Genomic DNA, 21,007 nt, shown 5'->3' with positions numbered 1-21,007 from the left:
ATAACTATTGGACTTGTACTAGAGTTGTATTTTGAGTATACAGATAAGTGAAGATTGTAGCCAAGACTCTAATATTTTGAACGGTTTAAAGCATATTTTTTCGTAATGAGTACACAATATTCCTGTTGGGAGTTGGTTCTGGCTCGGTTTTTTGGTTCTGAACCAAATTTGAGGATTCTCAGGCAAAATAAGGTCTTTGTAATCTGCTTGATAAAATTAGAAAATAATTATGTATTAATAAAGGAACAGAAACATAAAGCTACCAATAAATCAAATGAGGCCAACCACAATGAATAGGTAACAGTGTAAATGAATGAACCATAGTAATTTCATTATTCACAAGAATATTAGAACTAAATAATAATAATAACATGAATAGAACTTAATTAAAAGCTGATTAAAAATAACTATGATATTAATAATTTGAATCTCTGTTTTCACAATGTTTTTAATAATTATTGTTGATTTGACAGTATAGAAAAACATCTCCTTCTCTAACTTGTTCACTTTAAAATCCACTCTACCAATGGACAGGTCCTTTAGTTTTGATCTCAATGGGCAATTTAATTTGAAACGTCATACTGAAATGTGTTCAAACCAAACACATGCGAGTCATTCGAGGACAAATGGTTCATCATCGCGTTGAACGAAGGGACTTTTATTTTGAAAAAGAAATAGACGCCAATTCCGGTGGTGCGCTTGACGCTCCTATCCTTTAGTGGGAGCGGACTTTTGTCGGCCTCACTTCGCGGTGTGCATGTGATGGTGAGGCGGGGACTGCTCACTGGGGACCGGGGAGACCTCACAGTTCTACTTGGAAACTACTTGTCGGCCAGGTCAAACCGAGACGGCGGGTACCGGAGAAAGATGTCTGCAGACGGCCTGCAGCACCGGCAGGTGGCGGAGAAAACGAACCGACACAGCAGAAAAGGTATTTGTACTATCAATATTGGAATGTATGTGCAACTGGAATATATGAATATTCATGAATATGATTTATTTCAATTAATTGTTGATTTCATAATAAGTTATATTAATATACATGATTGTGTTAATAAAATGGCATCTCCTCCAATACTCCCTCATTGACAAATCCAACATTTATGAATATTTAAATATGACTTCATATGTTATGGTTTTGCTGTCTACAACATGTAGTGTGTCATTAGAGGCCTCTAGTAGCTATACACTATATACTGGAATGTAGATGGCTCCAAAACAGTTGTGATGTCACCCTTCAGCAGATGAATGTGAAAGAAAACCAATTCAAACTCATTAGAATATCAATATTACTTTATTATTAATGGACTCATTACTGGAACCATGGAGAAAGTCAAAGGTTGAAGAGATGTACAATATCTCACCAAACTGTTGTCAAATCTCCTCAAATGAGATCTTTACTAGTATTTTTAATTGTATTCTTCATGTTTTAACAGTGCATGGTTTCACCAGAGATTCTTCATGTCTGAGGAGAACTGTGTCAACATGTGAGGAAAAAGTCCCAACAGGTAACTCCTTCTTCTTCTGTTTTTTATTTCTCTGTGGGGTTCTTTTCATAATGTTGCACTTACTCATTTAGTGTGTCTGAAGCACAATTACACTTACTTTGGATGACCCTCAGGGAGTCAGCTGAGCTTCAGCTCCATTAATGATCCACCTCTTTACCTATTTTTTAGACTTGCAAAGTTAAGCTTTATCTTCCCTTACGTTCACTTTTACGTTTAAACAAGCAGGAGGCTACTGGGGTCCTGCTAGCTGCCATTTCCTGTTTGTTTTGGTGACAAAATCTTCAGGGTAAAGAAATCCTTTGTTAATTATTGCTTCTAATTCCACGACGAGTGGTTCTCTTATGAAGAGTCATAAGAGAACACATGACTCCCTCAGTGAAAAGTCGTGTGACCAATTCTTTTACACCTTGAACCTGTAAGTTCCTCGGAAGTCACTTATTAATCGGTCAGTCAGTCACACTGCCATCAGCAACTTGGATCACTAGATGGTCAGACGGAGCTCGGTGTCAAACCACAACATCCATCCGTCATCAAACTCCAGATCAATAACAGAGTGATGGTCATTGGTCTATTTCTTTCTCTTTTTCAAAAGTATCGTCCTACTTTCTTTTCTTTAAGTGATAAACGGCGATCTTGCTTCAGACCCCGTTGCAAGTAAAACTCAGTCCTACAAATACCTAAACTTCTATTTCACCTCAGCAACAGTAACTGCTCAGCTCCTTTCTTTTTTAAATATTAAAAGGAGAGGAAGTGTGTGCTGTCGCTGTTGACCCTTTCAAAGATAGCTATGTTATCTTAAATATACTGTATATACTTGTATCTTGAAATCTTTACAACTCCCCTAGTCCTCCAAAGTTACCGTTGTTTATCACATACATGCACCTTTACATGCGACGGGATCTGGTCACGCCATGCGAAGTGACCCGAGGACAAACATGGAGCGTTCTCCATGGTGATGCTGTGCCATGTGTTCAGCTCTGCCTCTGCTGCTGGATGTGGTGTCGGGTCCGGAGCGTCTTCCTGCAGACGAGGACTCACAGGAAATGCTAAGAGGGAAACTGCGCAATCTGCAAGCTGACAGCCCAGAGGTCAACGCTCTGTTCACGGTAGAGCTCATGACACACACACACACACACACACACACACACACACACACACACGCTCTAACGGATACACACTGACCGGCCTCTTAGGCCTAAAGTTATCTCCAGGCATTTTAAGCCGTACAAAAGTCCACTTCCTCCATGAATTCTGAATGAATCAGGTTGTCCGTCTGCTCAGTTCGCTGTTCTGCACGAAGCCGGGATTCAAACAGTTTGAAGGGTTCTGTTGAAAATAGTCGCGCTGAGGTTAAAAGGATACTTCCCACAAAAAATATAATTTTAGAAGTAAAGGCTTTTCAGGCTTTTTTGTTTGAATCATTAATTCGCATTAGGAAAAAAAGTATTGAATCTCTGAAACCACTGTTCTATTGTCTTTATATTCTTTTTTTCTTTTAATATGGCTAACTACACAACATGTATGTAATGACATTTTTTCTCTGTCTATAGGAGCTGGGCATTCACCTCATCTCCATCGACAGTGAAGAGAAAGTCATTTATGTGACATTCAAAACATTTGAGGAGATATGGAAATTCACCTCATATTATTCAATAGGTAGGTTTAATGCAGAAGTAGTTTGTCACTAACAGTGTCAATTGAAATGTTTGAAAGCACAGGCGAAAAAGCACAAGATAATAATTCTATTGTTATTTCCACAAGGAGGATTCTGCCATCAGTTGTGTGTGAGTGTCTTTATGAGGTTGAACCTCTGCGTCTGTCCAAAGGTCATCTAACATTCCGCTGGAGCAACCTGCATAATATCTGCAGTGGCCTGCAATGTGGAGTCTTGTGACTCGCGCTTTCATAACAGTTTAATTCGGCCATCTTCTGACTTATATTATGGGATGCTTAAATAGCTTTTTACATTACACGTACGATGGCAAATTTGACCTCGCCATCATAGCAATGAATGCGGTAATGCACTTGGACAGGTTGGCTACCACAGCTAGTGTTGCTGTTTAAAGGGCTCGCCAGTTTAGAACATGGGTGGATTCATTCACATCTCCTCTCCTCCAGGTTTCCTGGGTCACTGCATGGAGAATCTGTTGTGGGACCCGAAGTTTTGGCTCAGTTCTTTGGAGGAGGACATTGCAATCAAGGTCTCTGTTCAGGAGGACTCACTCCACCTGATCTACAAAGGCATCCTCATGCAGGAAGGTACAAAGGAATCTTCTGGAATCTTCTGGAGTGGCTCTTAAGTTCTGATGTAGCCGAAAGCAGGAAAAATTATATCTTGTGTTTGGAGAGGTCATTTGACATCAATTTACCTTAAAAACACGATTGATGAGAAAGCTCCTACACTAACTCCTACGACCATTTTATTAGTGAGGACGAGGTCAGCTGTACCTTCTGCTGTACATTCTTGTCTTAAGGTACAACCCCCCCTCTCCCTCCAACTTAAAATCATTGCTGAATAAAGAACATCCATTCTCTACGACCAAGCAACACAAAAGCTTGGTTGGGTTTGGGAAACGATTTTAATTTGGGTACATTTGTGTCTAATGCTAATACATAAGTCTCTACTGCTAATTATTACCTCAAAACAATTTAGTCAACCACAAAAACAAACGCATTTTAGAATACCTGAAATACAATTCACAAAACAAACTCCTCTCTCTCGGTCCTCAGGTTCTTTGTTTGCTAGATGTAGTACCAACCAGATGTTTGACAGCTCCACCTCTGGAGGTGATCTGTACCTGGAAAAGGGAGACATAGCCCAGTTTGAGCCTCCGTTCCTGGGCTCCGGGTGGACTGTCCTCTGCCTGGCCGATGGAGCCCGAGGTACCGCACCCAGACCTGGGCTTGAGCTGGTTGTCCCTTTTCATCAGTAAGTCCCATCCTAACGCAGGACTACTCGCCCACAGTGGAAGACGTGAGGTGCTCACATCATCCCATTTTTCCACAGATGGTTTCTCAAATCCTGCCCAGAGAGCATTTTAATTGGTGATGGTAAACCCTCCTGTGACTTCCCTCTGCACTTTGGTAAGTGCAGTAAAATATGTTGAGGATAGTTTCACCCCGGACAAAAGTCAGTCAACATACATATGAGAAAAAATCTGAATGAATGAATGACCACTTTGTTGAAGTCTCATTTTTTTATTGCCACTTTACACTAATAATCAAAATATTCAACTCATTTAGCACTGCCCCTGCAACTTTGTTTAGTACGTTCCTTTAGAGTGCCACTTCAAATTTAACATTTTCAGTATTTCAGCTATTTCAAATGTTTCAACTGCAAATGTTCAGCAACAAGCACACAAACACATTTCTTTGCCAGGCACTCTACTTTAGTTCAGAAACCCAGAGTGCCCACACATTGAAAAATGATTAGTGAACACGCAAGTTCAAAAGCGCGGAAAACTTCAAGAGACTATTCAGGTAAAAAGTTAAAAAGTGGTTCTCTGAACTATTAATCTACTTTCCATGCTAAATTAAATTTCAGCATTTGGTCTTCTAACAGTAATTACAATCCAGCTGACATCTCAACCACTTTTATTATTGTAAAAAGAATGTCGGTATGGTCAGTGTATAGTAAAGAGAACATTGAAAGCCTTACAAAAAGTTGTGCAAAGTCTAGTTTCATATTGTCCTTCTCTCTGTGTGAAGCCTCAGGAACCTGTCTGGCCACATCAGGGTATGATGCTGAGGGCCCGGATGAGCTGAGTGTGACACCCGGTGATCGCATCATCATCGTTGGAATCCTGGTGTCTTGTTGTGATTGGTTCACAGCGAGGAAAGAGGCAACAGGAGAAGTGGGTTTGGTCAAGACAAGCCTGGTGAAACCGTCCACTGACATCCACAAGTGAGTGTATTGTGTGTGTGTGCAAAATTGTTCTACAATAGTCTCTGCGGAAATAATGTGATCTTTTTCTCTTCTTGTCACCGTTGCAGTTCAGAAGATTTTTTTCTGGATGGAGAGGAAGTGACATTCTTCAATCTGCAAGAGGACAAAGCCATAGAAGAAACCAATGCCTTATTGAAGAAGAAATCTCAAAATGATCCTGGTCATAGCTACAAACTTGGTGAGACAGAATGGATTCATATGTCACACACAGATTTGTGTCATGTGTCCAAAAATTGAAAGAAGTTATCCAAACTAAACAACAAAATATGATTTTATTTAAAATGAAAACTATAAATTCTGTCACAGCTCTTTTAGGCTCGACAGATGTTAATGCAAACACCATAACAAGCTTACAATGACAATGCTAACATGACATGAGTATCATGATTAGCATGTTTGCCAGCCAGTGTTACGGTCTTTACAGTGGTGTGAAGAAGAACGAAAGAAACAGCACAAAACAGTGTAATAGTCTCCTATTATATATTAAAAAACCTTATATAAATAAATATTATGTTTGACTTTTATTGTGAAGGTTTCAACAGACAAAGGGGATCTGGTCTCGCTCTCTTTGTCAAGGTCGAAAATAGTAATAAAGTTTGATAAATACTCAACTGGCTCGACACAACGTGATGAGTTTAACATACGCTAAAGATACGTTTAACATTGTTGTTGAAAAAAGCGTTACGAGCGTTGTGTCTGAGTCTAGTAGACATGAAAAAAACAGTACATTAAAATGTATTAACATGAGACAAGATAACCCCCTTTAGGGCTAGCTTTGTTTAGGTTTGAGTAAAAAATGTAGAGGGTTACTTGAAGGGATACAGAAAAAATGCTGTTAGCTTTGTTGATTTAACCATCCATCTCAAACCTACTCTACTCAAATCATAAAATCTGTAGTTTAACTGGAGCAAAATAGCTTGAATTGCTACAATGTTCAGATTGACAGGCTGTATATACCAGTTGTTGAGATTATAGGGTGTTTTTTTTAATTCTGCCACTGTTGTTTAATCTCAGATATGATCAGTTACCAAGATGCTGATAAAAAAATACCATGTAAGTATCTTCACCTACGGTACATACTTATTTATGTTTTTCATTTTGTCCATATGTAATTTTTCCCTCTACAAATGACTCTTTTACAGCCAGCTCTTCAGGCAAACTTCATACTCAGCTGACTGACTTGAAGACAAATATTCAGAGGTTTCTTGACCCCGGACGAGAGTCATTGCCCCCATCTATAGTGACCATGAACGGGACTTTAGAGGACGCTGACCTGGCCTCAGAAGCAAAAAAAACAAGTCCTCCCTGTTTCACTGTTCACCCGGTGGTAGAAGGAGACAACAACACAGAAATCTTCATTCTGCTTTTCTCTTTCCTGGAGGGACAAGACTACAAAATAGAGTTTGGCCCCCTGTACAGACTCAGTTCTGAACTCCTGGCCTCCTCCATCTTTACTGGTCACTCGGGAGAGGATGATCTGATTGCTTTCCTGGGTGTTGCCAGGGAAACAGCCAGAAAGAAGCGACTCCTTTGGTCACAGACTCGTTTGTGCTTTCTGCTGGGTAAGCTCTGTGCTGGAAGATCCAAATTCAGCCAGGCTCGGGTTTACTTTGAGGAGGCTCTCGGCGTGCCACAAGAAGGCTTTGCGGACCTCAGGCTGTTGGCCAGTATCTACTCCAACCTGGTCGCCGTATACCTTTTGCAGAAAAATACAGAGAGTTTCTTTGCTATGACAGAGCGACTTGTTGCATTGCTATTCGGGACCCCAGACTGCTTGGAATGCCTAGTGGACAACTCGGCTCTTAAATACATCCTCAAGAAAGCCGTTCTGTCCCACAACAAGATGGCAGAGGCCCGGGCTTGTCATCTACTGGCGAAGCACCACTGGACTCATGCTGAAGGGGTACGAGTTGTTCCTTATCTTGAGAGACTGCTTGTTCTTAGCACTGAAGCACAAAGAACGTGGGGCATCTCAACCAGTCATGAATACCTTGCCCTGGGAAGGCTCTACAGCGAACTCCGACTTCCCCATCTCAGTGTCAGCTCAGCAAGGAGAGCTTCTCAGCATCCCTCTGCTACACTGACAAACTGCCTCAGCAGCATGGCTCTACTATTGAGCAACGTCAACAGACTGAATGGGACCCCAGAACAGGAAGTAACCCTCCCACCTCAAGTGGCTCCCTATTTACACCAAGCCCTTTCTTCTAAAAAAGTCCAAGATGGAAGAAGTGACCGACAGCATGTTTTGAGCCATCAGCTTACCGTTAGTCTCTGCCAACTCTTTTGCAAGCACAGGATGGTTGGACACGCTATCGGCCACATACACACCCTCATCGACAGCGATGGACTCCCGCAGCGACTCCCCATCTCTGTCCCAGAGAGAAACAGTACCCTCATCTGGCTGGCATGGCTTCACATTGAGAACAAGCAGCCAGACGTTGCCTTGGATATCCTGGACTCTGTCCTCGCTTCCATGCCTGAACATTGCACTACCCTTCAGGAAGGTCGGTGGATTCCTTTGGTTGTTTCTGCGGTCAAATAAAATAACAGTAAAGTGTCCATCACGGGGCTAAAACCCACGTCATCGGCTAAAGTACATGTGTGTGATTTAACACAAAGGCGTGGTCCTCAACATGCGTGGCGTGGCATTTCGGTGCATGGGTGACCTCCGGAGGGCGGCAGAGAGCTACGAGGCGGCTGTGGACGTCTGTCAAGAGTATGAGGACATGCCAAACTGGGCGGTAGCGCAGGCTAACCTGGGTAAGGAGTAAATGCTGCTTCAAGCACTGGTTGCTGTTTGTACTCTGATACAAATGTAATGTATAGACTTATTTATTGAACATTGTATTACAAAATCAGTGCAATCGTTGCATTTTTGTATGGCAGTTGACAAATAAGGTATTGCCTTATTTGCATATATATTTCAGGAGAATAAAATTGTATCCTAATTTAATTAATCAACTGCTAATAGTAATAACAATGCTAACCAATAGTAATATCTATAATATATGAGATGATTCTTCTTCTTCCTCATGAAGGGCTGTTATGTCTAAAGGCTAGAGCTAAAGATTTGGCACAGAGACACCTGACTGAGGCCGTGCAGCTCTTCTCTGAGCTCGACGGAGAAGGCCATGAGTCAAACTTCATCACAGTACTGCTGGAGCTGGGTCAGCACTATGTGAAGCAGCACCAGCTGGACTTTGGGAAAGGATGCTATGAATGGGCTCTACTGCTGGCTATCAACGCTAACCTGTTAGACTGTAAGTATGTAAGTCATACATAGTGTTTCCTTTTTACTAATTCAGCTCCCATCAACTAACTATTCTGGATTTTTACAAAGGCCAGCTCACTGCAACTAGACACCTGTACCATCTGTATGGGTGTGAGAATCCAGACCAGGCCCAGTGTATCATTTACAGCCAGCACCAGGTCCAGCTGCTGAGACAAACAGGAGACAGAGGACGGGAAGGAGAGGCGCTGGAAGCCATCAGCCAGCTCTACCTCACTCTGGGAACAGAAAGGTGTGTGTGTGTGTCTGTGTGTACGTACCTTTACATCTATCTTTGTGAGGACCAATGTACATTAGAAACCCCAAGTCTCGTTTTGGCCAGTCCTGCCTTATTCAAAGGATTGCATTAAGCGTGTGTTCAGCCTGAATAGAGCAAATCATAAATGTGGTTATACTCCTGTGGTTATACGCCCTGTCAAAGATGGCTTTTTCAATAAAATGCTAGATTTGATATTTCAGATAACAGTAAACAAAAATGTAAGCCTTGAAGCCACTTTCTTTTAGTAAACTTAGTAAACTGTTTATTCAAAATCAATCATTCTGAAAATGCACCTCAGCTGTTAGTTGATGGGTTTTAATGAAGAGTTTGCCATTATACACTTAACCAGCCACAGTTGTCACATTTTACATACAAATATTCTAATAATGAAATACAAATGAAAAGTCTCTGAATGTTCTCAGGGCATACAAGGCAGCCCTCGACGACACCAAGACCAGTCTTGGTATTTTCATTGACCTGGGCTGGAGGGAGAAGGAGGCGTACGGCTGGCTGCAAGCGGGAAAGATCTACCACCTAGTCAACCAAACTGAACTTGTGGACCTTTACGTGCAGGTCAGAGAGCAGCCGCACTATTGTGCTTCGAACTCAACTGCAGACCTTGTTCTGGGACGGTTCGCGTCGTAATTATTTTCTTTTTCGCCCAATGACACACGCCGACGCTATTACCTCTCAGAAAGAAGGGTGCATCTCTAATCAATGCTGCTATCTCACCTAGCACACAGAGAAGGCTTACGTTACAGCTCAGCAGCGTCGGACTGCATCCATGTTTACTTCCCGAGCAAGTGTCTCTTGTTTGTTTGTTTGTTTATTAAGGATCCCCATTAGTCTACACCGTAGTGGAGACTATTCTTCCTGGGGGGTCCAGGTAGAAACATTGACATACAAATCATAAAATGCAGCAAAGAACGACATTTACAGTAAGAAAACTAAATAACAAACAAAAACAAAGAATTAAAACACATTTTTGTTTCTCAGAAAATACCTAAAATAGTAACCTAATCTACTCTAATTTCCTATCTGATTATTGCTACCTTAAGTTTAATTATTTGTTAAATATATGAGGGGAGCACATTCGAGTATGCAATTTAGGTCCCCTATTCAAGTGGCTGCTCGGTTATTTTCAGTTGTGTGCTGCCTTTGAAGGATAAACTTAAACTCTGTGTTTTTGTCAATGTCTTTGTCAGGTAGCTCAGGATGTTGCTCTGAGTACCGGAGACACCGGGTTCATCTTGAAGCTTCTGGAAGCGGCAGGAGACATTTTCTTCAACAGCAGCAAGGACCGGGACAAGGCCATCACTTTCTACAGGGTATGGACCGGATAAAACACTCAATACAAATATTTAAACATGTTGATCTACCGTCACCTTATCATTTGCCATCACTACTGCTACTGTCAACTTCCACGGGGCAACTCCTCCAAGGTAAAATTACACAACTCCCATGTCGACATATGTTTGCAAAAGACATACGATGGCGGGAGCCTAAAACCAAGATGGCCAAAGACACAAACCAATGTCATTATGACTTCATCCACGTCTATGGCATTTTGTTGCCATCACAGTATTTCTATTGTTGTTAGTTATGATGCTCAAAACTAATGAATAAATAAGAAGCCTACCGTAAAATTCTGTGCATTTCTGTGTATCCACCATTTAGGACCGAGCTCTGCCCATCGCTGTGAAGAGCAGCAATGTTCGTTCCCGGCTGAGGTTGTGCAATAAGTTGACGGAACTGATGCTCAGTCTCAAGCTTTATGGTGAAGCTGTGGAGTTTGCTCAGACCTCACTGGACATCAGTCAAACTCTGGGTAACTGAAGAAGAATTCTCTCTGTTAGTTCAGGATGCCAATTTAATGTTTTTTAATGTAGCCTTTATTTCAAGCAATACCTGGTCCAAATGTTGTCATTTATCAGAACTCCATTGATTATGTTTAAAAAGACCTACTTTGGGGGCTTTCACAAGCTGACAATTAGTCAAGTCTGACAGAACTGTGACGCGGTTCACTTTTGCAATTTTGTTTTTTGTTTGACATCTGGGTCAAAGACAACATAAGCAACATGTTAACCTCAAATCGATTGTTATTTATAAAGTTGTTGGGATTTGATGATTTAAACCAATGACGCACAGGCAAATTGATAATTGAATTTACTGATATAATGAAGAGTTGTGCTACAACAGAATAATTGCATCTACCGTTGTGTGTGGTTGTACATACAGGCGAGTGTCTGAATGAGCGAGTGGCTTGCCATCGTCTGGCCTCTCTGTACCACTGTCTGGACCAGTATGAACTAGCTGAACACTATTACCTGAAAACCCTGACCCTCTGTCCAACCTCTCTGCTGTTTGGTGAAGAAACACTGTACTATGTTAGGGTGTACCTGACGCTGGGGGACATCATATTCTATGACCTGAAGGTAAGGGGTTAAATTATTGATACGTCAAACTGATCATTTACTACCAGCATAATATGACACGCAAAGATGTTGATGTGAGATGTTGTATTGCCCTTCTTGTAATGTAAAAATGTATATTTTATTTTGAATCTTTCCAAATATGTTATTATGTTATTTCTATTGGGTCAGAGCGCCCTTGGATGTTGCAGTTTGTCTCCAACAGAGAAAACATGGCCTTAAAATAATCAATCAAACTGCATTTCAGACTCAGGGTCCAGATAAGACAATAATAAAAAATACAGAACAGAACAAAAGAAAAAACAACACTATTTATTAACCCTACAATAAGACAGATTTTCTAGTTCTTAATTTAGCTGAAATAAAGTGGACTGTTGTCTTGTTAGCTTGAAAGTTAGTTATAACTAACTTTTTTTGGGTGTCTTACTATATCAAGTTTATTTGGAACCAGAATTTGGATTAGAGGGTGGGGATCGGGAGGTGCAAAGATTGACGGGGCAAGGTGTCGTCAGCATAGAAAACGCATAGCAGCCAGCCCAAGCACCACCTACCAGCTTGGTTAGCAAGGAACATCTGTAATTCACATTGGAGATACAAAAGGCCTGTTTGTAATGTTATCTGGAACATTATGCTGTTATCTTGGCAGGATCCATTTGATGCTTCGGGCTACTACACAGCAAAAACGTCAGTGTTAATTCAACTCCCATAGAGTCAAATTTAACACTTTCCCTGAGTTTATATAATCCTCACCAGTTCAGAGTTAAATTTACACTTTGGACGGTGTTAATATTTTAACTCCATAATAGTGTTAAAAATGTAACACTTAGAGTGTTGTTTCTTAACACATTTAAGAGTAATTTTTACACTAAACTGGGGTTATTCCTTTTCACTGAGGGTGTTAATTTCTAACATTCACAGTGTTATGTGATGACACTTTAAAGTGTATTTTTACATCTAAATCGTGTTACTCCCTTACTCTTAAAAGTGTTAATTTATATCATTCAGTGTTATTTTACACTAAAGTGTATTCATCACATTTGATGTTCTGAACATGCTTTTTCATTACCAGAAAAAACAAGCATTTGATAAATTAATCTTTTTTAATTACAAATATCCAAGCACCACACAACTGCACTCTATGCACACTTACAGAGAACATAATGGTACAATATAAAAGGCACTGACTGGTAGCATGCACTGCTTCGACATACAAAACATTTAAACATATTCATATGTCATTCAAAAGTTTTGCCCGCAACTCACAAACTCTTGGAGACTCATCTGTTGTGGTAGCATCAATGTTGTAGACCGTTGTCTGCAGAAAAGTGTAGAAATGGACCAGGGACTCATCATAAGACAAGTTGAACACGTAGTGGGATTTAAACAGTTCATCAAAAGCACCCAACGAGCTGGTGGCTTGGCAGAGGATGAGCTGTTTGTCAACGACGATGTAGAAGGTATCAATCGCCTTCTGGGTTCGGCCAACGGCAAGGATGTATGGTTGTTTAGTCTCCCTTTCCTGCAGATATTCATTGATGCTGCAGCATGACTAAAAAGAAAAAAACATATTATGTGTACACCTTCAGATGAATCTGGTACTTGCTGGTCTATGTAAATGTAATAGACATTTTGTAAACTGCCCCTGTGAATGAAATAATTTGCTTCACTGGAAAAACAGTCCTCAAATAATTGGGACATACTGGCCTGCAATACCATTTATTTGGAAGGAACACAATTTAAAGGCAACAAATGGCTAGCAGGTGCATATAACTAAAAAAACTGTCTCGTGGAATTTTAACAAATGAGGCATATAATGTACCTTATGAAAGTGCACCATTTTCTCCACTGCAGCACTTGGACTTATTTTGGTCCTCTTCCGTCCCGCTGTGGGTGGCAAGAGATAGAGAAGAAGCAGCATGGAAGCGATGTCACTGTCCCAGTCTATCAGGAGGAAAAACAAGGCATTAATGTCTAATAGGAAAAGATGAAAATAGCTAGAAAATTCATAATATGAACAATGCATGCTGTGTAGTTTACCCGTTTCATCGTTCTCTGCAAGTTTCTCAGCAGCTTTTAGAAGTCGGCACAGCTCAGTTGTCGGAGTCAGTTGTTTGGCCTCTTTGATGACCTTGAGCTTGAATGAGGTGTCCCACTTCTCAAGCATCTTGGAGGCTGTTTCAGCACCAAACAGCAGGAGGAAGTCTTGATTCACCTGTTGATCACACACACACAGAAGCGATTTGATATCAGTGTGTGGTATATTAAATGAGTGTAAATCAGAATAAAGATTTTGGAAAAAGACAATCAATAAGCGAGGAAGAAGAATGATTAGGTGTTTTCATGGCTAACATCCAGCAAAACACTGGATATTTTCAAGACTTCGGTTTAAATAAAAGAAATATCAACAACTCACAAGTCCTTTGACATCTAAAAAGCGTGGAAATGTTTTGAAGACATCTGTGCTTCTTTGTGGGTCATGCACTAGGTCCTGACGATGTTGAAACGTCATCTTCATCTTCTGAAATACACTTGCTTCATCAGGGGAGTGAACAAGAAATGAAATGGCCTCCCTGCAGGCATCTCCATCAAGCTGCTGAGGCAGTGTGGTTGCTGATCTTTGGCGCTTTGGTCCTTGTGCTTGATGCACTGAGACTTCTTTGACTGGCCGTTTTGCTGAAGTCCTGGAAATGGTTTTGAGGCGCCACGCTAAATATCCAGTTCCTCTTTCCCCATCATAGAAATGCTCCTGTTACATTTAAATGAATAAACACAAATAATCACAAAACAATCTTACATAAAGTGAAAATACAGCATTGTGAAACATAAGAACAATTACTTATTTAACAGATGTTGTTTTTAATATCCTTATTACCCAAGTAGTTTCAAGTCAGAGCACCATCATGATTGTTAAATTCTGAAATATTTCTGAAATATTTTCAATTTTATAAACAACAGTAGTTATTTTAGAATGAAAACTACAACGCCAAAGCCCTTTACTGTAAATCTGCTGCTGTGTTTTCTTAAGGTTGAATAACTTACATAGCCCTTTGGAGAAAAAGGATCCTTCAGTGAGGGAAAGAGAGTAATAATTCCCAGAGCATACTTCTCCTTCTGCTGACGGGAAGGAATCCTGCTATGGAGAGAAGTCCATCTTTAATCATTTCTTTAGTACAAGAAACATTAGTTATATCATTACATTAATTATATCATTACAAGATTACAGTCTTATTACATTTCTTTGTAATTCCTTTTTAAATCTTACCCATTTCTCTCAGTCATATCACTCGCCAATATGTTGACAAGCTGTCTCCGAGTGCGGTGCATTAGTGAATTTTCTGACTTGTACTCCTCAAGAATATCCTCTCCTCCAGGCTTCTTAAGCAAGGCATTTTCTACAATCTACTCACATAACAGGAAAAGGGAAAATAAGGTTCAGTGTTCAATTCAGTCTATTAGAAAAAACATACCACAACATGTCTATATAGACTACGAGTGTTCAGAGGAATGACAAAAAACAGAAGTGTTGTGAAAGTTAAACATCTATGAAGGGAGCAAATAACATTTTCATTGATAAAAAGTGAGTTTGGAACCAAATGCTTAAACGTGACACCTTATAATTGATAGTAAATCAAAATAAGACGTTTCCAGCTCTCAATTACCTCCTTTGCCGCCTCTGATACGGAAGCCTTTGTTGCAGAACTGCTCATGTCTTCTTTGCTGGATCTATTTCTGCCTGTGGTCATACCCAGTTCTCTAAGGTCACTGTCACTTGAAGGAAGTGATATGGTGTCCGTGAGGGAAGATGATGTTGAATGATCTAGAGGAGAAAAGTCTTTAAAAAGAGAGAATTTTATTAACTTAATGTGGCTTTATCCATTTAAGTATAAACATTTTAAGTAACCTTAACGAATTCAGATTATATTTTTATTAATCTGTAACAAATTTCATCTAACCTTGACCACTGCCATGTTCCTTCCATAAAGAAAGGTCAATGTTAGGTGCACCAAATAGCCCTATCCATTAACATTGGTTTTCTTAATGACACCTACCTTCATTGGACATGCTGTCACATACTGTCAGGCACATGTCTGGATTGGCCTCCAACAGCTCTAGAAGAATGTCTTCCTCTACTGCTGTGTCAGTATCATCAAAAATGTCAAGTTGAGCTACATCAGGAAGCCCAAACTTGTTTTTCACTGTATAAAGGAGGGAATGTAAGCAGATTAAGTCACCTGGAGCAAATTTGAAATCATCCTGCTTAACTCTGTTAAACTAAAAAGAATCATGTACAACCATGTTCTAACTAATGTTGATGATTCCACTGTCATTAATGTAATATAAACTGTTAAATACAAAAGTATTTAAATAGTTCTGCCACAGATCATATTGTGCTGTGATTTGTTGTTAAATTGGCTTCATATTTCATTTTGCCTTCAAATGATTTACCTTCCCTGATGAATTCTGAATAGGTGAAGCCTGAGGGCAATTTGATGTACTTCTTGATACCATTGCATTTCACCTTCAGCAACATCCTGAAACTGCAGCTAGTGAAAAAAGGAAAAAAACGGTTCAATCTCCTGCAAGGAGATGATAACATATGTTTCACCAACAACAGTGATGATTGTTCATCATATGCACAATGTTGCTGTTTCGGCTTACTTTAGACCCATTTCACAAGTAAATAACGGCGGAATTAGTTATGTTGGGTTCACACCACTTGGATAAATCCACTATTGCCCTAAACTCTATTTAAGGAACGAACATTTTAAAAAGTTGTTTGGTTGTTGTCTTGTGGAAGGACCTGATTTAGTATGAATACAAACGTTTAACAAATCTTCATCATAATGTTTGTATTTTAGCTTAGTTTTTATCAGTTTATTGCAATAACTAAACAGTTAAATCTGAACCGCACAGGTAAAGTTAGTTACTTGAGAAGGCTGGTTCGTTCCACCAGATGAGGTTACTAATCCAGACGTGACGCAGTTTAATTTTCCAACATATCTAGGACTTCCACAGCAGAAACATAGCTGCAGCAGTCGGTATATCTGCCATATTAATGGCGCAGGCCTTCATTACTGACGAAAAACAAACGCGGGCGTGCACAAATCATCTTGAAACTGTCGACAACGCAACAAAGAACTAGCTAGCTAACACCACGGTTTCCCGCAGCACTTTGCAGCCTGCCGCCTTAACTACGGCGTCCCAGTCGGACTCGGACGACCTAGCTAAACAGCGCCGGTAGCCGCCCCCCCCCGTCGGACGACCTAGCTAAACAGCGCCGGTAGCCCCCCCCCGTCGGACGACCTAGCTAAACAGCGCCGGTAGCCCCCCCCCCCCCCCCGTCGGACGACCTAGCTAAACAGCGCCGGTAGCCCCCCCCCCGTCGGACGACCAACCACCTTGACTAACAAGTTTTCTGCGGGAAACCCTGAACACCTTAAGCACGTTTTATATTAAAACACACTAACGTAATTTTATGGTTTTACAGTTGCTGGACTGACTTAGTGTTAAAGAATACATTTATAAATTTGAAAATGTTTGAAAATGTTCTCTCATAGAACCATAGTAAATGCAATGTTAAGCACTTGTATCACATTTAAACACACAACGTACATTTTTACAGTACAGTATAGTACAGTTGATAAATATAAGGAAAAAATGCTAAATCACTCGTTAGCTAGCTAGCAAGCAAATTCCATTAATCCACATGTAAGCACATCGACTGCATCACACCCACTTAACGTTAAAACATGGTTTAAATAATGACAAACAGCCTTTATAAATTGATAAATGTGGTTCTTACCTTCTTAAACGAATATCCCAATCCCACACAGCTTTCTTCTGGGCGTTTAGCTTAGTTCACTGCCACGGTAAGTGAAGACAAATCCCGCTCGTCAATGAATGACCGCGAAAAAACCGGATGTGGAAAGTAACTCAAAATAAGTGTATGCTCCGAACTCCGTGAAATGACGTCCCCCTCAGAGCTTTTTCTGCACTGTAAGTGTTAAAATAACACACAAATCAACACCCATTCACTCGGAATAATTTACACTGGGAATTTAACTCGAATCAACACTACAATTTTTGCTGTGTACCACCTGGCTCTGGCCGCAGCCATGGATCTGGGTAACAAGAAGTCTCAGCTGCAGCTGTGCACCCGCCTCGCAACCATCTACCACAACTTCCTAATAGACCGGGAGCTCTCCCTCTTCTTTTACCAGAAGGCACGGGCCTTTGCCGCAGAGCTGAATGTGAGGAGGATAAATATCTCACCAGATCAGCTGAATAGTAGCACCTCACAGTACGAGACCACCAAATAACCGTACGGACACTTTGGGGAGTCAAGCTTTTGTTTTACAGGACGAAAACTTTAGTGGGTGGATTTGTTTGTGTTCTGGTACAGAAATTGTTTTTTATAACAATGTCCTGGGTTCATTTACACCCAGTAGTGTGTAAATGAACCCAGGACATTGTGGGCACCCCTGCTCTAATGGATGAGCGGAGTCGAAGTTGACTGACTGCCTTGTCAGCAATTATGCCAGAAGCATTGAGACTACAAAGCAGATGATACCCACCTTTCAGACTTAAATTTGAAGAGATAATTAAGGTCTCAGGGTGCCCAATCATCTATTGCATTGTGAAACTGTATGTTTTATTCTAATGTACAAATCAACTTTACTCAGGCCTCAGGAAAAGATCAACATACTAATGCAGAACACTGAAAGCTTTTATTAATTATCTGGTATTTTATTATTGTAATTATTCTAAACAAGGAAAAAACTGATTACTCATAAACACAAGAACATCATCTGCATGTAATGAAATTGTTCTGGTACTTCACTTTAGCGGTTTACTTATTTTATAGGGTTTTTCACTGAATAAGAAAGTAACAGGACACAACCTTGTTCTGTACTCCTGATGGAAATAAACAATATGACTACCATTAAAGTAAAACTGCCATCGCATCAGTCACTCCATCACTCCATCACTGAAAATATTTCCAAAGCAAATTGTTGCATTGTTAGTCCTAACCCACCGGTCAGATTTCTAATAGTATCCCTCTTATGGTGTTACGGCAATTTTCTTTCCATCTGGAAGTTCATCAGAGTTTTATCAGTGTGATAAGTGTGATAAAATGTAAAGTTATTGTATTTCTTTGATCTAGATTGAATATTTTTTTTATATTTTCTTTCATGATGACCAAACTAAAATGCAAATGTAACGGACATTAAACGTATAACAAGTATGATGTAAGATTGTTCCTCTTTTCATGGCAGAATGAGAAGATAAATTGATCATTAATGTGGTTTGTTAGAAAGTTAATGAATTACCAGCAGCTGATTAACAGTGTGTTTTAACGTATTTAAGAGCAACAATGCTGTTACTACACTGCTGCATTTGAATACCAATAAATAGTATGATACCATGTCTGTGTTTATCGGTTTCAGTCTCAGCACAAAACATGAACCATCTGAACAAACCAGTCAGTAAATAATATATTATTTAACCTTTAGGTCATCAAGGTTCTACCAGCATAGGTGCAGAAGCAGGTCTACCCTCTTCAAAGAGAATGAAAGATTATCATAGGAGTATGTCACTTAAATGACTTGAATCGGGTGAGGAGTCCTCTGTGTTAGGCCACGGGACGATGTGAAGTCCCTTTTGTCTGCACAGGGCGAGCCGGAAAACCGGCACCAAAATGGAATTAGAGTCTGCTGTCATTAGTCAGACACCGCAGCACAATTTCCTATTGTCGCCTTCATTAAGTCAAAACTCAGGTCAGAAGACTTATATTTCTCTTAGACTGATCCTTGCATTTGATTTCATGCTGCTATTTTAATTATTCTGAATTATTTGTTTTTTATTTACTGTTTTATTACTCATCATCACTGAATAGTTGGGGTTTAGGCCTGTAGTGCTTTATTAATGGGACATAATGTGTCAAATAGTCGTATAAATATTACCAAGTGCCTTCTGCAACCCTCCATGAACTTTATAAACGGTGTTTCTGGTGAACAAGGAGCTCAGTGTTCTCTCAGGTGACGGACTGCTTAAAATAAACACACCCACGGCTTGGTGAGAAAAAAAACATTTCTCCGTCGACACTCCTCTTGTCTGTCCAAACAATCTTGGACGCTGGTCTTTCTGTACGAACCGTCCATAGCCGGCCTCGCCTCAGCAAGAATTAAAAACAGCTTCACATTTGTAGAAAGCGTGTCGGTGGGAGGGTTCAATCTGAATACTGCTGTAAAGTCATTGAAAGAAACAATGTTTTTGATTAGTGAGATCATTTTCCTGTTTTAGTATTTTTGGATGTGAGTGCATGTGGCACTTTATAAAACGATTTAAGCAAATTTGAAACCATATTAAAGTGAGACCTTCGACTGAACTTAAAAATAGAAATAACACAACATTTATTTTGGGAACATAAGCAATAAAACACATCTTTGTTAAATTAGGACCACTCCTCTGTTTTGCTTCCACAGCTTTCTCTTCAAATTGGCATATTTCCACAACTCTTAATTCCGTACCAACGTTCAAGCTAGCATATTTGACGGGATGTTTCTCTATAGGCGACCTTAATGAGCGACTTCTTTCTGGCCACACCCCTGCCTATTCAATTCATCCTTTGATTATATATGTACTGTATGTTAAGAATGTGATCCTGATGTAAAGTTGTCAATGACACAAAAACCCTCACATTATTTTTGTCACGGGGTTTGGGTTCATGCCATGTTTTATTTTGTAGCTTCATGTCTCTTGTGTCCCCGGGGTAACTTCACTCCCTGCCTTGTCTTGTCTTCCCCTGTGTGTCGATGATTGTTTCCACCTGTGTCCAATCACCTGCACCTCCCCTGTGTATTTAAGCCATGTCCGTCTCTTGTCCCTTGCCGCGTCATTGTTTGCCTGTGTGCATGTTTTTGCCACTTTTTGGATTTATTAAAGAACACTTTTTGCTCTGTGCTTGAGTCCTGCCTGCCTGCACCAGCCATTTGACAAACGTGGTTGGAAAGAAATGGCTTTAGGTTTCCTTTTCTCTTAGGAGGTGCAGAAAACACAAGTTGCAATCACCGCAAACTCTAAAGTAGCCATAGCAAGATAACAGCAGTGAGACGTGGGTTTATTTGTGTATGTGTGCGTGCGTGTGACTGAATGGTCTGGTTGTCTTAAATTGCCCTTACAAGGGAACAGTGAAAGGACGTCCACATATCCACACTCTGCCACAAGAATGACTTCATGTTTTGGGGGAAAAAAAGGGGAGAAAAAAGTAGCAATAACATTGAGTTACTCTGGGATTCCAAAATCTGTAAAGTGTAGGAAGACTCACACCTGATTTGACTTTTGTGAGGAATAAAGGAAAAAGATGCATGTTGTTTGCCTTGACCTGCCAACAAACTACCAAAATTAACATAAATAGAAAGATTCAGAAACCTGCATCTGCTGATTACATTTCTCCATTTAAGGGGAACTTTCATTTTTCGGTCCCTATGGACAAAAGTGTTCAATGCCAGATTTGTCAATAAGTAATGACAAATTGAAACGTTGCTTTTGTCATCTTTAAACATTACAATT

The 21,007-nt window shown here is 40.2% G+C and overlaps 2 protein-coding genes across 2 annotated transcripts; one reads left to right on the top strand and one right to left on the bottom strand.

The window, feature by feature from the left end:
• The first annotated feature begins 640 nt into the window (after positions 1–640).
• Positions 641–18,856, top strand: LOC119223333 (SH3 domain and tetratricopeptide repeat-containing protein 1). Its single transcript, XM_037480586.2, has 20 exons — positions 641–931; positions 1,437–1,508; positions 2,484–2,614; positions 3,059–3,164; positions 3,627–3,767; positions 4,239–4,437; positions 4,516–4,592; positions 5,217–5,412; positions 5,502–5,632; positions 6,469–6,507; positions 6,597–7,958; positions 8,074–8,214; positions 8,493–8,714; positions 8,795–8,975; positions 9,425–9,575; positions 10,208–10,330; positions 10,680–10,830; positions 11,241–11,437; positions 12,081–12,107; positions 17,530–18,856. Exons 1-20 carry the CDS (start codon positions 763–765, stop codon positions 17,752–17,754), a joined length of 4,041 nt encoding a protein of 1,346 aa, XP_037336483.2. The 5' UTR covers positions 641–762; the 3' UTR covers positions 17,755–18,856.
• LOC134127302 (uncharacterized) lies at positions 12,625–14,942 on the bottom strand. Its single transcript, XM_062561768.1, has 6 exons — positions 14,697–14,942; positions 14,474–14,567; positions 13,848–14,180; positions 13,472–13,646; positions 13,254–13,375; positions 12,625–12,983 (listed from the first exon to the last, which is right to left on the bottom strand). Exons 1-6 carry the CDS (start codon positions 14,756–14,758, stop codon positions 12,663–12,665), a joined length of 1,107 nt encoding a protein of 368 aa, XP_062417752.1. The 5' UTR covers positions 14,759–14,942; the 3' UTR covers positions 12,625–12,662.
• Positions 18,857–21,007: the final 2,151 nt, after the last annotated feature.

This window comes from Pungitius pungitius, chromosome 1, assembly GCF_949316345.1.
Source record: "Pungitius pungitius chromosome 1, fPunPun2.1, whole genome shotgun sequence".
Classification (NCBI taxonomy): Eukaryota; Metazoa; Chordata; class Actinopteri; order Perciformes; family Gasterosteidae; genus Pungitius; species Pungitius pungitius.
The sequence above is the reverse complement of the archived record's forward strand: the minus strand, read 5'-3'. Positions and strand labels throughout refer to the sequence as shown.